Here is a 13368-nt window from a genome sequence, read left to right as displayed (position 1 = left end):
CAGAAATGTACTGGATCAATAATAGGAGATTCTGAAAAATCTGATCTCCATAAGACAACATACATAATCATTAAAAATTATATTGTTGAGGTGTATTAAGAGGCTTGAAATATGTTAAGCAACAAAATGAATTATAAAACATTATGAAAATAAAATAAAATTTTAAGATTTTAGAGTGTGTGAGTTGTTCTTGAGTGAATATCAGTAATTTATAAAACAAATATTTTATTGCAAAATTAAGAAAAAAACAGTAAAGAGGGAATGATAATTTATGGATCAATAAAAAAGGTCACATATTTGAAAGTGAATAACCTTGGAAATAATGGTATGCAACCAGTGAAAATCCTCTGCTTTGTACTTGGGAAGACATCAGCATAGTGAAAATCACCCTGAATCGGAATTACCATACAGGCATCATCATTCTGGTTGAGTTACTTTTCTTAGAGTCCAGTCTGCGTTACCTAACAGACAAGAGTAGGACTGAGCTATGAATCTGTGGAAAGACTTTCCTTACCTGCACATTCACCATTTAACTCAGTCACTAATAGAAATGATGCTAATGTCATATTTAACACACCACCAAGTGAGGGGCAGTCTACAAATAACTAACCAGTTCCCAATGTGCATACAGACACGTTATGCACCAAGGTGTATGAAGACAGTGGAAGCCTAAGGAACTGTCAGGGACCAGAGAAGACTATGGAAACTAAACAACTAAATGCAATGTGAGATTCTGAATCAGATCCTAGAACAGAAAGGACATACTAAAACCCAAATAAAATCTGTAGTTTAGTTAGTAGCGACATAGCCATGTTAACTTAGTTTGGGTAACTGTACTATGATTATTTGAGATGTTAACACCAAAGAAGCTGGCGAAACATACAGGACCTCTCTGAACTATTTCTGCAAATCTTCCGTAAGCCTGAACTGATCTCAAAAATAGAAGTTTAAAAATTAGGGGCAACTGGGTGGCTCAGTTGGCTAACTGTCAGTTGGCTAACTGCCTTCAGCTCAGGTCATGATCCCTGGGTCCTGGGATCAAGGCCCACACCCGGCTTCCTGCTCAGTAGGGGAGTCTGCTTCTCTCCCTCTCCGTCTGCTCCTTCTTGTGTGCTCTCCCAAATAAATAAATAAAATCTTAAAAAAAAAAGTTTAAAATTAATTTTATTCTGTATTTTCTTCCAGATTTTTAGTGTGATTACTAGGAATTTAAAAATTACACATAGAGCCCACATTCTGTTTTTAATGGACAATGATGACCTAGTGAAGGTTTAAACTTTATTTTTTTAAAGATTTATTTATTTAATTATTTGAGAGAAAGAGAGAGAGCGAGCCCAAGCAGGGGAAGCAGGAAACAGAGGCGGAGAGAGAAGCAGGCTCCCTGTGGAGCAGAGAGCCTGGTGCAGGGCTCGATCCCAGGGCCCAGGGATCATGACCTGAGCTGAAGGCAGATGAGTAACTAACTGAGCCACCAGGTGCCCCAAACTTTTTATCTGTATTGGCACATCAGACAGTGATGAAATACTGCGTGATTTCGTGATAACCCTTCTCAACAGAGGTGCCCTGATTCTCCTCCCAGACTTGAAAATCACAGTAGCTGAGTCACATATGATAAGAGAGATCGTCCCACTTTATTCAGACTTTTCTAAAAATTGCAAATCTTACCAATAAGATTAAGTGATGAATTTTCTGCTTTTTCAAATGCAACTTGACTGTTTCCAACAACCAGTCCTACTTCAATCTATATAGAAAGACAATAATTAGTAGTTAGCCTAAGAATGAACTTCTGGACTTCTCATAGCAAGGCCAAAAATGAAGGGAAAGTAAGATCTCTTTGAGCAAAGCAAGTCTTCCAAACTATCATCTAAATTCCCTTCATTTTTGTCCTAACCACCTTCTACTATTTCTACTTAATTTCAATGCATGTATCTTTTGAAAATGCCTGACTTACAGTTATTATTTATGTACAATAATTATCTGCATTCAACCAGATTACAAGTACACATACAAACTTCAAATTACTATTAAGTCTGCAATTAAGTGTAATTCACACTATATTTTGATAAGTGTTAGCTATAAAAGCAATGTTTTCTCCCTACTACCTAAAAAGAAAGAGTACATACAATGAAAGAAAACACTGAGCATGAGAATGGCTAGAAATGTTAAATTAATCTTCGCAATTCACATCACAGTGATTATTAGAAATAAAACATACCTTCTGTCTTTTACCTGTCGCAGGCTCTCCCTTCAAGATGCTAGGATCCATGGCTTCAATGTCCTTTACCAGCAAACCAAAAAGCTTTTCGTTGAAGCTAAACACAAGCTATGTCGAAAAGAGATAAGGGGAGAAAAATCACTTCGTGATATAATGGCGGGATTCTCACATCATCACCAGTGTTTTCCAAATGCAGGGAAGGCAGCTTTCTTCTGTATATCCCTCTCGAACTGCTCCACAGGCAAACGACTCACACAGGCAATGAGAGGAAAAGGGAACTAACACTGACTATCTTCATGTGCCAAACAAACACTACAGGATGTCCTATACTTAACAGTTACGAACTCTCTTGGAAACAGGTAGTCTTCCTCAGTCTTACTAGCAGGGGAGCTGAGATCCAGAGAGGGCCTAAGCAACAGAAGCCAGAGTCCTAGTCAATGACAGTGCCAGGATTCAAGCGTGGGTCCTGGGTCCATAACTCGAAGATTCATGCCTTTCTACCACCAATACAAATCCCTGCCATACCAGTTCACAGACAGCTTCTCAATGCTCATTCATTCACCGAGTATTTACTGAGCGCCTTCTACAACCTAGGCCCTCTCTGCTGGGATGTACGATAACGACAGCAGGCAAAGCTGACCGCCAATCCTGCCACTACTCATCACTACAAATGGGAATCGATACAAGAACAGTGATTTGGAGTGAGATATTTATTTCTTCTCTGCATTACGGAGGATTTTTCTCTCATGGGTTTATAGACATCTGCATGTTACTGGGTTTTAAATGATTACAAATACCAAAGCATCTTATATTAAAGTAGTAATGTTAAAGGAAAAGGTAAAAAAAATGACGTTTAGGTAAGCAATTTCAGCATCATTATTCATCAAAAAGTATAGGGGTCCAGAAGGAGTACAGCACAGCTCAAAAAGCAATGGATAGGTGGTCACCAAATGATCAGCGGACTGTCACCTGGGGGAACCTCCCCGGACCATCTAATCTCAAGCAGCAACCATGCTGGTTCTCCAGCACATTGTCTCATTTTACTTACATGAAAATACTTAACAGTGCATGGCAGTTCTTGCTTTTTTTTTTTGTCTTTCCCAACTAGAAAGTAAGCTCTGTAAGAATAGGAAATAAAGTGTATTTTGTTCTGAGCTGCTAGGACTAAAATAGTAGCTGAAACATACTAGGTTATCCAGTAAGTATTTGTTCAATTAATTAACTGTTTGGTTAACTAATGGGTTCTTGTCTCAGCTATGGCTGTGGCTGTGTAGCCATGGGCAAATCATTTACCTTCTCTGAATTTAAAAATTACTCATTTGCAAAATGAGGAGGTTAGACAAGATAACCTCTGAGTGGGGGAAAAAAAAGATAAACTCTGAGGTTCATCCCAATTCTAATACTCTTAAAAATAATAATAAATGCAGGGACACCTGGGTGGCTCAGTGGGTTAAAGCCTCTGCCTTTGGCTCAGGTCATGATCTCAGGGTCCTGGGATTGAGCCCTGCATTGGGCTCTCTGCTCAGCAGGGAGCCTGCTTCCCTCCCTCTCTCTGCCTGCCTCTGCCTACTTGTGATCTCTGTCTGTCAAATAAATAAATAAAATCTTTAAAAAAATAAAAAAAATATAAATGCACTATAACCCTTTTCTATCACTGGCTCAGTTTCACTTGTGAAAGTTTGATTATAATAACATAGGGATTATCCAGATGCCTGGTCTTGTTCTTCCAGATTTATGCCATTACACTTAGATGAGAGAATCCAAAGAAGTGACACTCCTTTCATCCAAAAGCTAGTTCTTTCTACCACTTCTCTCACTGCCTGTTCTGCATACTCCCCCAGAGGACAGCCTGCAAGGACAGTCCAGATAAGTCACTAGAGATCAGAATGCCATAAGCAGCGATTCACAAACTTTTTGGTTTCAGGGTCTCTTTACATTCCTGAAAACTTTTGAGAATCCCCAAAGAGCCTTTGTTTAAATGGATTACATCCACTGGTGTTCACTAAAGTAAAAATTAGAACAAGAAACTTAAAATGTATTTGTTAATATAAAAATGACAATAAATTTACTATGTGTGAACATAAATGACATATTTTTAACTTATTAAAAAAGAACACCAATTTCCAAAATAAAAAACGTAAGTGGAAACAGAGGCACTGTCGCATTTTTACAAATCTCTTTAATGTCTTGGTTAAAGGAAGACAGCTGGACCCTCTCATCTGCTTTAACAGTCAGTGTGCCAATGAGCTAGCACACATCACACAGTTTGCAAATCTCCATCGTACATTCATGAAGGAATAAGAGGAAAAAGAGACATGACATCTTGGCATTTTTATGAAAATAATTTTGACTTTGCAAACCCCCTGAAAGAGTTTCAGGGATTCCCCCGGAGGCCTCTGGACCATACTTTGAGAACTACTGGTATGGAGCTATGAATGAAAGGAGGAAGGAGTTAGAAACAAGTAAGAAAAGTCACAAAGCTGGAGAAAAAGTCATGATGAGGTCAAAAGAGAAATGATTGTTTACACATTCAAACAAGCAGCAAATAATGAACTCACACAGCTTTTTAAGTAAAATTACAAAAGAACAGAATTTCTTCCTAGGATGTTAACAATATATTAACTGAAGTCCAGAAAAAAAGGCAAGATCAGCATATCAGTTTTAAGGATAAAAAAATCTAGGCTTCAGATGTTCCATGAAAAACCTGAAAATATATATACCTAATTGTCTTAAGATTCTCAAGTTAGTTCACAATCAAAGAATTAAGAATGACTTTTCTAAAGAAATATCAGTAAAAGAGAAAGCCATCTGAGACAAATGTATGTCCCACATGAATATCCCACAAAAAGAAAAGTAAGAAATCTGAGACATATAAGTTTGCGGTGTTTCCAAATCCACAGAGGAAAGAGTTGCTATAATTAAATATGACACTGTAACCCTAAAAGCTACTATAGAATTTTTCTGACTGGACTCAGAGGTTCAGTAAACAAATCTCCATCACTTTTTATCACTCAACTGGATATATCTGTCCATATATGAAGCTCCTCCCAATTTCTAAAAAGCAGAATTATTATTTTAGGCAACTACAGGGGTTGGAACGCCTATTAAGTGGGAGGAATGAAAGAAAATTCAAAACCACCTGCTGTCCCACTGAGAACGCCTGGTTGTTGAACTGCTGAATGAATTCTGCTGCCATCTTGTCAGTATCATAAGGGTTGGAGTCAATGCTCTTTTTCTGCAGGAAATCAATCTCGATGGTCATTGTGCCAATGCATTGTTTCGCCTTGTCAAATGTATATAAGGACACTGGGGGAAAAAAGAAGAAGCATTTTTAAAACCTCAAGGACACCAAATACTTGCTGTGCTGTGGTAATTACAAGTTTCACATAAATGAAGCTTAAAAGAATTCCGAGCAAAAGGGGGTTTTCCATGGCCGTCACTAGAGGGAGACACAGGCAGAGATTGAAGAAAATAATAGAACCACTGAAGTCTTGCTCCCCTCTGAATTAGGACATACTGAACAGCACTCTCCCTCTACTTTTATCCCTCACCGGACTCTCACAGGAAATCACAGCTCTTCCCACACGGTCTCTGCATCTTCCTCCTTCTCATTTAACAGAGGACAAAATGACAGCATGGGAAGTACCAGCAGAGTTGACATAGCATGCTGCTTTCAAACAAGATTTTTGTTTGACATAAGCAAGAGCTACTGTGAGAAGTGTGTGGACTCTATTGCCCTACCAAGTAGGGCTTGAGAAACAATATTTACTAGGCAGATTTGCTCCAGAGCAACTTAGAGTTTGACATTTCTTTTTTAATACTACAAGAATATTTACTGAGCACCTACTATAGTCAGCAAACTACAGTAAGTACTCCATGCACAACATGCAAAAGAAGGCAAGAACCATGTTTTTAACTCATCTTTGTATGAACAGCACATAACAGCAAAAAACCTAATCTCCATGTTATTAATAAAGTAGGCAAGACAAAGGAATTTTGGAGTTGAAGTCTTTGTTTCAAAAGATTCTGTTAGGAGTCACCTAGGTGGCTCAGTCAGTTAAACATCTGCCTTCAGCTCAGGTCATGATCCCAGGGTCCTGGGATCGAGCACTGCATTGGGCTCCCTGCTCAGTGTGGGGGAGGGGGTAGCTAGCTTCTCCCTCTCCTCCTGGCTGGTGTTCGCTCATGCTCACTGTCACTATCTTTGTCTCTCTCAAATAAGTAAATGAAATCTCAAAAAAAAAAAAAAATTCTAAGTAAATCATCTAGCTTTCTGCGTCTTGATTTGTCACATCTGTAAAACAAGAAGATGGAACTATATAAACCTTTGCTTCTTCCACACCCTAAATTCTGTTCTAAACTTATTTCTTTTTTTTTTTAAAGATTTTATTTATTTATTTGACAGAGAGAGATCACAAGTAGGCAGAGAGGCAGGCAGAGAGAGAGAGGAGGACTCGATCCCAGGACCCTGAGATCATGACCTGAGCCGAAGGCAGCGGCTTAACACACTGAGCCACCCAGGCGCCCTAAACTTATTTCTTATAATCTAGTCACAGTTGAGTCATATGTAAAGATTTTCTACAAATTCTCTGAATGAAATTGCCTGTATAATCATATTTTAATTATTTTGGTTTGCCATTGTAAAGGGGGATACACATAAAGATAAACATTTTCAAAAGCAAGTTAACTAAGAAAGCCAGGATAAAGAATAGAAAATTCACTGAAGATCAAAGAGTAAGTTCAAATCTCAACTGAAAGTTTCAATAGACTTTCTTGCCTCCACTTCTGGGTGCTTTGTTCTGTCTTAACATTTTCTAGAAAGTAAAGGTTACACATTAAGTAACTGTCATAAGCAAGAGAGCCTATTTCCTCATATAGTGAAGATAAGTACAGAATGAAATATTTATGTAAAAATGAGCAACTTGGTGCAGCAATTCCATTTCCAGGTGTCTGTACCAAAAAGATTCCTGAACAATTATCTAAAAAGAGATCTATAGAGAGGTTCCTTGCAGCATTATTTGTAACCAACACTGAAAAACACTGATCAAATAGGGGAATGAGGAATAAAATGTGGCCTATTCAGAATGTGTAATACTGTACAGCAATTAAAATTAAAACTTCATATATATTTAATTGTATAATTATAAATTATATTGTATGTATATGTATAATTTAAATGTTAAAATATGTATAATTTAAATGTATAAAAGACGGATAGACTATTAAAATATAATATTGAGTAAAAAACCATACTGCAGATTCATACAGCATGATACCATTCTGTGCAATAAAGACTGAAAAACAATTCTATAATGTCATGATGTGTACTTATGTATGTGTGTATTTACATATACACATACACCTTTATGTGTATATACATGTGTGTATCATTTGTGTATCAAGAAACTTGAGGGGCGCCTGGGTGGCTCCGTGGGTTAAAGTCTCTGCCTTCAGCTCAGGTCATGGTCCCAGGGTCCTGGGATCGAGCCCCGCATCGGGCTCTCTGCTCAGCAGGGAACCTGCTTCCTCCTCTCTCTCTGCCTGCTTCTCTGCCTGCTTGTGATCTCTGTCTGTCAGATAAATGAATAAAATCTTAAAAAAAAAAAAAAAGAAAAAGAAATTTGAATAAGTGTATTAAAATATTATTGCTGACTACAGTTTTCTTTTTTTTTTTTTAAGATTTTATTTATTTGACACACAGAGAGAGATTATGAGTAGCCAGAGCAGCAGGTAGAGAGAGGGGGAAGAGGGCTCCCTACTGAGCAGAGAGCCAGATGCAGAGCTTGATCTCAGGACCCTGAGATCATGACCTAAGCCAAAGCCAGAGGCTTAACCCACTGAGTTACCCAGGCCCCCCCAGATTACAGTTTTCAAATGTGCTTTAATTTAAGGTCAGTTTTCCTAAATAGAAAAGACCAAGCTGTTACAATTTCAAATTCAGCGGGCAGTACCATGGACAGTACCATGGACAGTACCACGGACAGCAACACAGGCAGCACCATGGTCAGCGCCACTGTCAGCCCCAAAGGGACAAATGCCCTAAAGGTTTCATACAGGAGCAAAGGAGGGCTATAAGGTTGAGAATGTTTTCTTATTTTATGATTAATAGAAATCTAATGCCAAAGACTAATAAAAATTATTTTTATAAGCAAAGAATGATATACGCAGTCCCTTAAATAAACAGGCATTACAATGAAAGGTATATACTCTAATGGTCAAAAACGTGTTAACTGGACATCAGTCTGTAATACCATTTTTTTTTTATTTGACAGACAGAGATCACAAGTAGGCAGAGAGGCAGGGGGAAGCAGGCTCCCTGCTGAGCAAAGAGCCCAATGCAGGGCTCGATCCCAGGACCCTAAGATCATGACCTGAGCCGAAGGCAGAGGCTTAACCCACTGAGCCGTCCAGGCACCCCCAGTCTGTAATATTTAAATATGAAAATGATTCTTCTATAAGAGTCCTTCACACTAAGATTACTGACTTGACTAAAAAAAATTCTTACCTTACAGACAGAACTCCTTTTCAGAATCTTTGAATTAGCACTCCCCTTCATACCACATATCCTATCCTATCTGTGCCCACATTGCTACTTACACTGAAACTGCTTTCTTCCTTTATGGCCATAGCATCCACAACACTCAGGCCCCCAGACTCTTCACTGTCTCAAGCTACCTCTACCTTAGTCCCACCTAAGCACTTAGTTTTATAATTTTGCTCCTTGTCTGTCTGATTCACTTTAAAAAAATTATTTTTTAAGGTATTTTTTTAAAGTAATCTCTACACCCAACATGGGGCTCAAAACCACAATGTCATGATTAAGAGTCACGTGCTCTAATAACTGACCCAGCAGGGGCCCTGTTTGATTTGCCTTTTAAAGAACTGACTTTACAATCAAGACAACCATTTCTGGTAGCAGATGAATGCTTTAAACACAATTTAAGTAACAAAACACATTTCTCAGCTCATCAAGACTTATAATCTTGAATTTTCATACCTTTTCATAACAGAATTTATCTATATTAAAGGTTAAATTTAGGCACTCTTTTAACTATATTTAGAAAAATAAGTTTTGGGCTCCTGGGTGGGTCAGTGGGTTAAGCCTCTGCCTTTGGCTCGGGTCATGATCTCAGGGTTCTGGGATCGAGTCCCACATCGGGCTCTTTGCTTAGCAGGGAGTCTATTCCTCCTCTCTCTCTCTCTGCCTGCCTCTGTGCCTACTTTTGATCTCTCTCTCCGTCAAATAAATAAATAGAAAAAAGAAAAAAAAGTTTGAAGAAGAAACCTATGCTACATATAGACTTATTTTCCCACTAGATTTAATAAGCATACATTTTTATTTCTGCCAATGTCTATAAACAAGGAACCCTGGTTTCATGCACTGACCTACTTCACTCTAGTGCTGAACTCCTTTGCTGTCTCAGCTTCTCACCAGGCTTCAGGTGAGGGAATTAGAGTTAACAGAATCAGTTATGTCATTGTTTCTCAAAATGTGGCTAAGGAATCACTTAACAGTGAGTGTTAAAAACACAGATTCATGAATCAGACTTCTCAAGGAGAGGGCCTGAGAATTTTTTTTTTTTTTTTAACAAACTCTCCAGGTGTTTCTCCCAGGCAAGTGTGGAAAGCACTAATTATGCAAATCTCTCCACCAACTACCCATATCTAAAGTAATTTCCTTTACTTCCACCCCCAATCAAAAAATTCAAGCCCTCATTTTATTTCCACAAAGGAAACAAAAAGTCACCTAAAGATAACCCCAATATGCAATTCCCTCTAACTAAAAAAAAGTTCCCACAAAAATTGAAAAAAACAAATCCACAAATTTATTATAAAAAGAAAAAAATATATAACAAAATACTGCATTATTTCAGCTAATAAAGTTTCTTCCCCCTAAAAATTAACCATGAACTAGAAAAAAATATATATGTATATAATATCAATTTAAACTGAACTAAATACCCTCATACAACTATGTAGACATATAACAAAACATCTACTATCAGAAGATCAAAATGTAAAAACACAAGTAGACAAAAGAATGCAATTAGAGTTTATGAAGCTCCAGAAGAAAACTGAAGAAAAAGATAAAACTATTTCAGAGTGAATAATAAATTACAAAGTGCCATGAGGAGAGGAGATTCAAATTAATATTTAGTAAAAGACAGCAAAAGAAGAAGAAAACAACCAGATAACAAAATAAGATTTAAAACATTTTTTAAAGAACAAAGGGTCCTGGGATGGAGCCCTTCATTAGACTCCCTGCTCAGCAGGAAGCCTGCTTCTCTCTCTCCAACTCCCCCTGCTTGTGTTCCCTCTCTCACTGTCTCTTTGGTTCAGGTCATGATCTCAGGGTCATGAGATCGAACATGGGTCAGGCTCCACACTTAGTGCAAAATCTGCTTGCGATTCTCTCTCCTCTCCGCCCCTACCCCTGGCGCTCTCTCTCTCTAATAAATAAATAAAATCTTTTTTTAAAAAATCTTAACGACTGAGCCACCCAGGCACCCCCATAACTGTTATATTTTTCATGTGGATTGTGGCTGCTAGCATCATGAAGTGTCCTTCTTTGTATTGTTTAATGTGTTGTAAATTATACTTTGATGTCAGGATCACAAACCTTGCTTTCTTACTGTTTTTAATTTGCTCAGTATATCTTTGCCCATTTCTTTCCATTTAGCCTTTTTTAATCTCTGTGTTTTAGATGTGTCTGCGGTATACAGTGTAGAGATGGGATTTGCTTTATGAGCTAACCTGAAATGTAATAGGTTTATTAAGCCCATTCACAGATCTCAGTTCTGTTATTTTCTACAAATCTTTACATATAACTCAACTGTGACTAGATTATAAGAAATAAGTTTAGAACAGAATTTAGGGTATGGAAGAAACAAAGGTTTATATAGTTCCATCTTCTTGTTTTACAGATGTGACAAATCAAGACGCAGAAAGCTAGATGATTTACTTAGAATCTTTTTTATTTTTTTGAGATTTTATTTACTTATTTGAGAGAGACAAAGATAGTGACAGTGAGCATGAGCAAACACAAGCCAGGAGGAGAGGGAGAAGCTAGCTACCCCCTCCCCCACACTGAGCAGGGAGCCCAGTGCAGTGCTCCTTAAGCCTGGGTGGCTCAGTGGGTTAAAGCCTCTGCCTTTGGCTCAGGTCATGAACCCAGGGTCCTGGGATCGAGCCCTGCATCAGGCTCTCTGCTTAGCAGAGAGCTTCCCCTCCTTCTCTCTCTGCCTGCCTCTCTGCCTGCTTGTGATCGCTGTCTGTCAAATAAATAAATAAATAAACCTTAAGAAAGAAAGAAAAAGAAATTTTAAAATCTTTTTTAAAAAAGAACAAAGAGGGGCGCCTGGGTGGCTCAGTGGGTTAAAGCCTCTGCCTTCGGCTCAGGTCAGGAGCCCCGCATCGCATCGGGCTCTCTGCTCAGAGGGGAGCCTGCTTCCCCTTCTCTCTCTGCCTGCCTCTCTGCCTACTTGTGATCTCTATCTGTCAAATAAATAAATAAAATCTTTCAAAAAAAAAAAAGAACAAAGAAAAAAACAGAAGGCAAAAGGGCGAGGTAGAAAATAATCATGAACTGTCATATAAGCAACAGATGAGAGTCAAAGGATGTCACTTAGAATAGTTTTTGAAAAGGTCAAAAAATAAAAGAGGGAACTAAGGGACTATGAGACATATAAATGCAAAAGTAATCACTAAAACAAAAATATAAAGACTCCTAAATACCAAAATAAAAATTTTTAAATAGCAAAGATGACATACCGAATAGAGAAACACAACTAAAATGCAAAATAACAGAACTGAGATCTGCGAATGGGCTTAATAAACCTATTACATTTCAGGTTAGCTCATAAAGCAAATCCCATCTCTACACTGTCTACTGCAGACACATCTAAAACACAGAGATTAAAAAAGGCTAAATGGAAAGAAATGGGCAAAGATACACTGAGCAAATTAAAAACAGTAAGAAAGCAAGGTTTGTGATCCTGACATCAAAGTATAATTTACAACACATTAAACAATACAAAGAAGGACACTTCATGATGCTAGCAGCCACAATCCACATGAAAAATATAACAGTTATGGGGGTGCCTGGGTGGCTCAGTCGTTAAGCAGCTGCCTTTGACTCAGGTCATGATCCCAGGGTCCTGGGATCAAACCACCCATCAGGCTCCCTGCTCAATGGGAAGCCCGCTTCTCCCTCTCCCACTCCCCGTGCTTGTGTTCCCTCTCTCACTGTGTCTCTCTCTGTCAAATAAATAAATAAAATATTTTTAAAAAATAAGTTATGAATATCTACATACCAAATAACACAGAAACTACTATGTAAAATAGAAACTACAGGAGATGCAAGGAAAAATAGAAAAACACTAAGATTTTAACACACCACTCTCAGTGCAAAACAGGGCGAATGACCACCAATGATAAAAATATAGAAGATCTGAATGGTACAATCAGTAAAGCAGAGCTTTCGATTATACAGCAAACACTACACCCTGATAACAGAGAATATACCTCCTTCTCAGTGCACATTCTTTCTCTGCATGTGGGTGTGTGTGTATGCACATGTGAGATGAAAATGCCTGAGATCTAGGGGCACCTGGGTGGCTCAGTGGGTTAAGCCTCTGCCTTCAGCTCAGATCATGATCTCGGGGTGCTGGGATCAAGCCCCACATCAGCCTCTCTGCTCAGGAGGGAGCCTGCTTCCCCCTCTCTCTCTGCCTGTCTCTCTGCCTGCTTGTGATCTCTCTCTCTGTCAAATAAATAAATAAAATCTTTAAAAAATAATAAAAATTTAAAAAATAAAAAATGCCTGAGATCTACCCTCTTCTCAAAGTTTAGGTATACAATGTAATATTGTTAAATAGTCACTATGCTGTACATTGCTCTCCAGAACTTATAACTGAAACTTTGTACCCTTTGACCAAACAATTCCCCATCTTATAAGTGTTTTCTTCAAAAATATCATCATCATGAAAGGAAAACAAAAAAGCTGAGGATCTGAGAAATGACAGCTAAGGACAACACACGGTCCTGAACTGGATCCTACACTGAGAGGGGGGAAAGGCTGTAAAGGAAATAACTGGGACAATTACCAAAACTGAATTACGGACTACAGAAGAAAGCTTCAATGTTTAATTATA

At 38.2% G+C, this 13368-nt stretch overlaps 1 protein-coding gene across 1 annotated transcript in view; it reads right to left on the bottom strand.

Annotated features, from left to right (window-relative positions):
* Nucleotides 1-13368, bottom strand: part of NSF (N-ethylmaleimide sensitive factor, vesicle fusing ATPase) — a 150787-nt gene that overhangs the window by 101637 nt on the left and 35782 nt on the right. The window contains exons 5-7 of the mRNA XM_059147645.1: nt 5355-5521; nt 2216-2323; nt 1666-1741 (exon numbers count right to left, since the gene is read on the bottom strand). Coding sequence (XP_059003628.1) covers nt 1666-1741; nt 2216-2323; nt 5355-5521 — 351 coding nt within the window. The remainder of the gene's footprint in view (nt 1-1665; nt 1742-2215; nt 2324-5354; nt 5522-13368) is intronic.

The sequence above is a fragment of the Mustela lutreola genome, chromosome 15 (genome assembly GCF_030435805.1).
Source record: "Mustela lutreola isolate mMusLut2 chromosome 15, mMusLut2.pri, whole genome shotgun sequence".
NCBI classification, from domain to species: Eukaryota; Metazoa; Chordata; class Mammalia; order Carnivora; family Mustelidae; genus Mustela; species Mustela lutreola.
Note: the sequence above shows the minus strand (reverse complement) of the source record. Positions and strands in the feature narration are given on the sequence as shown.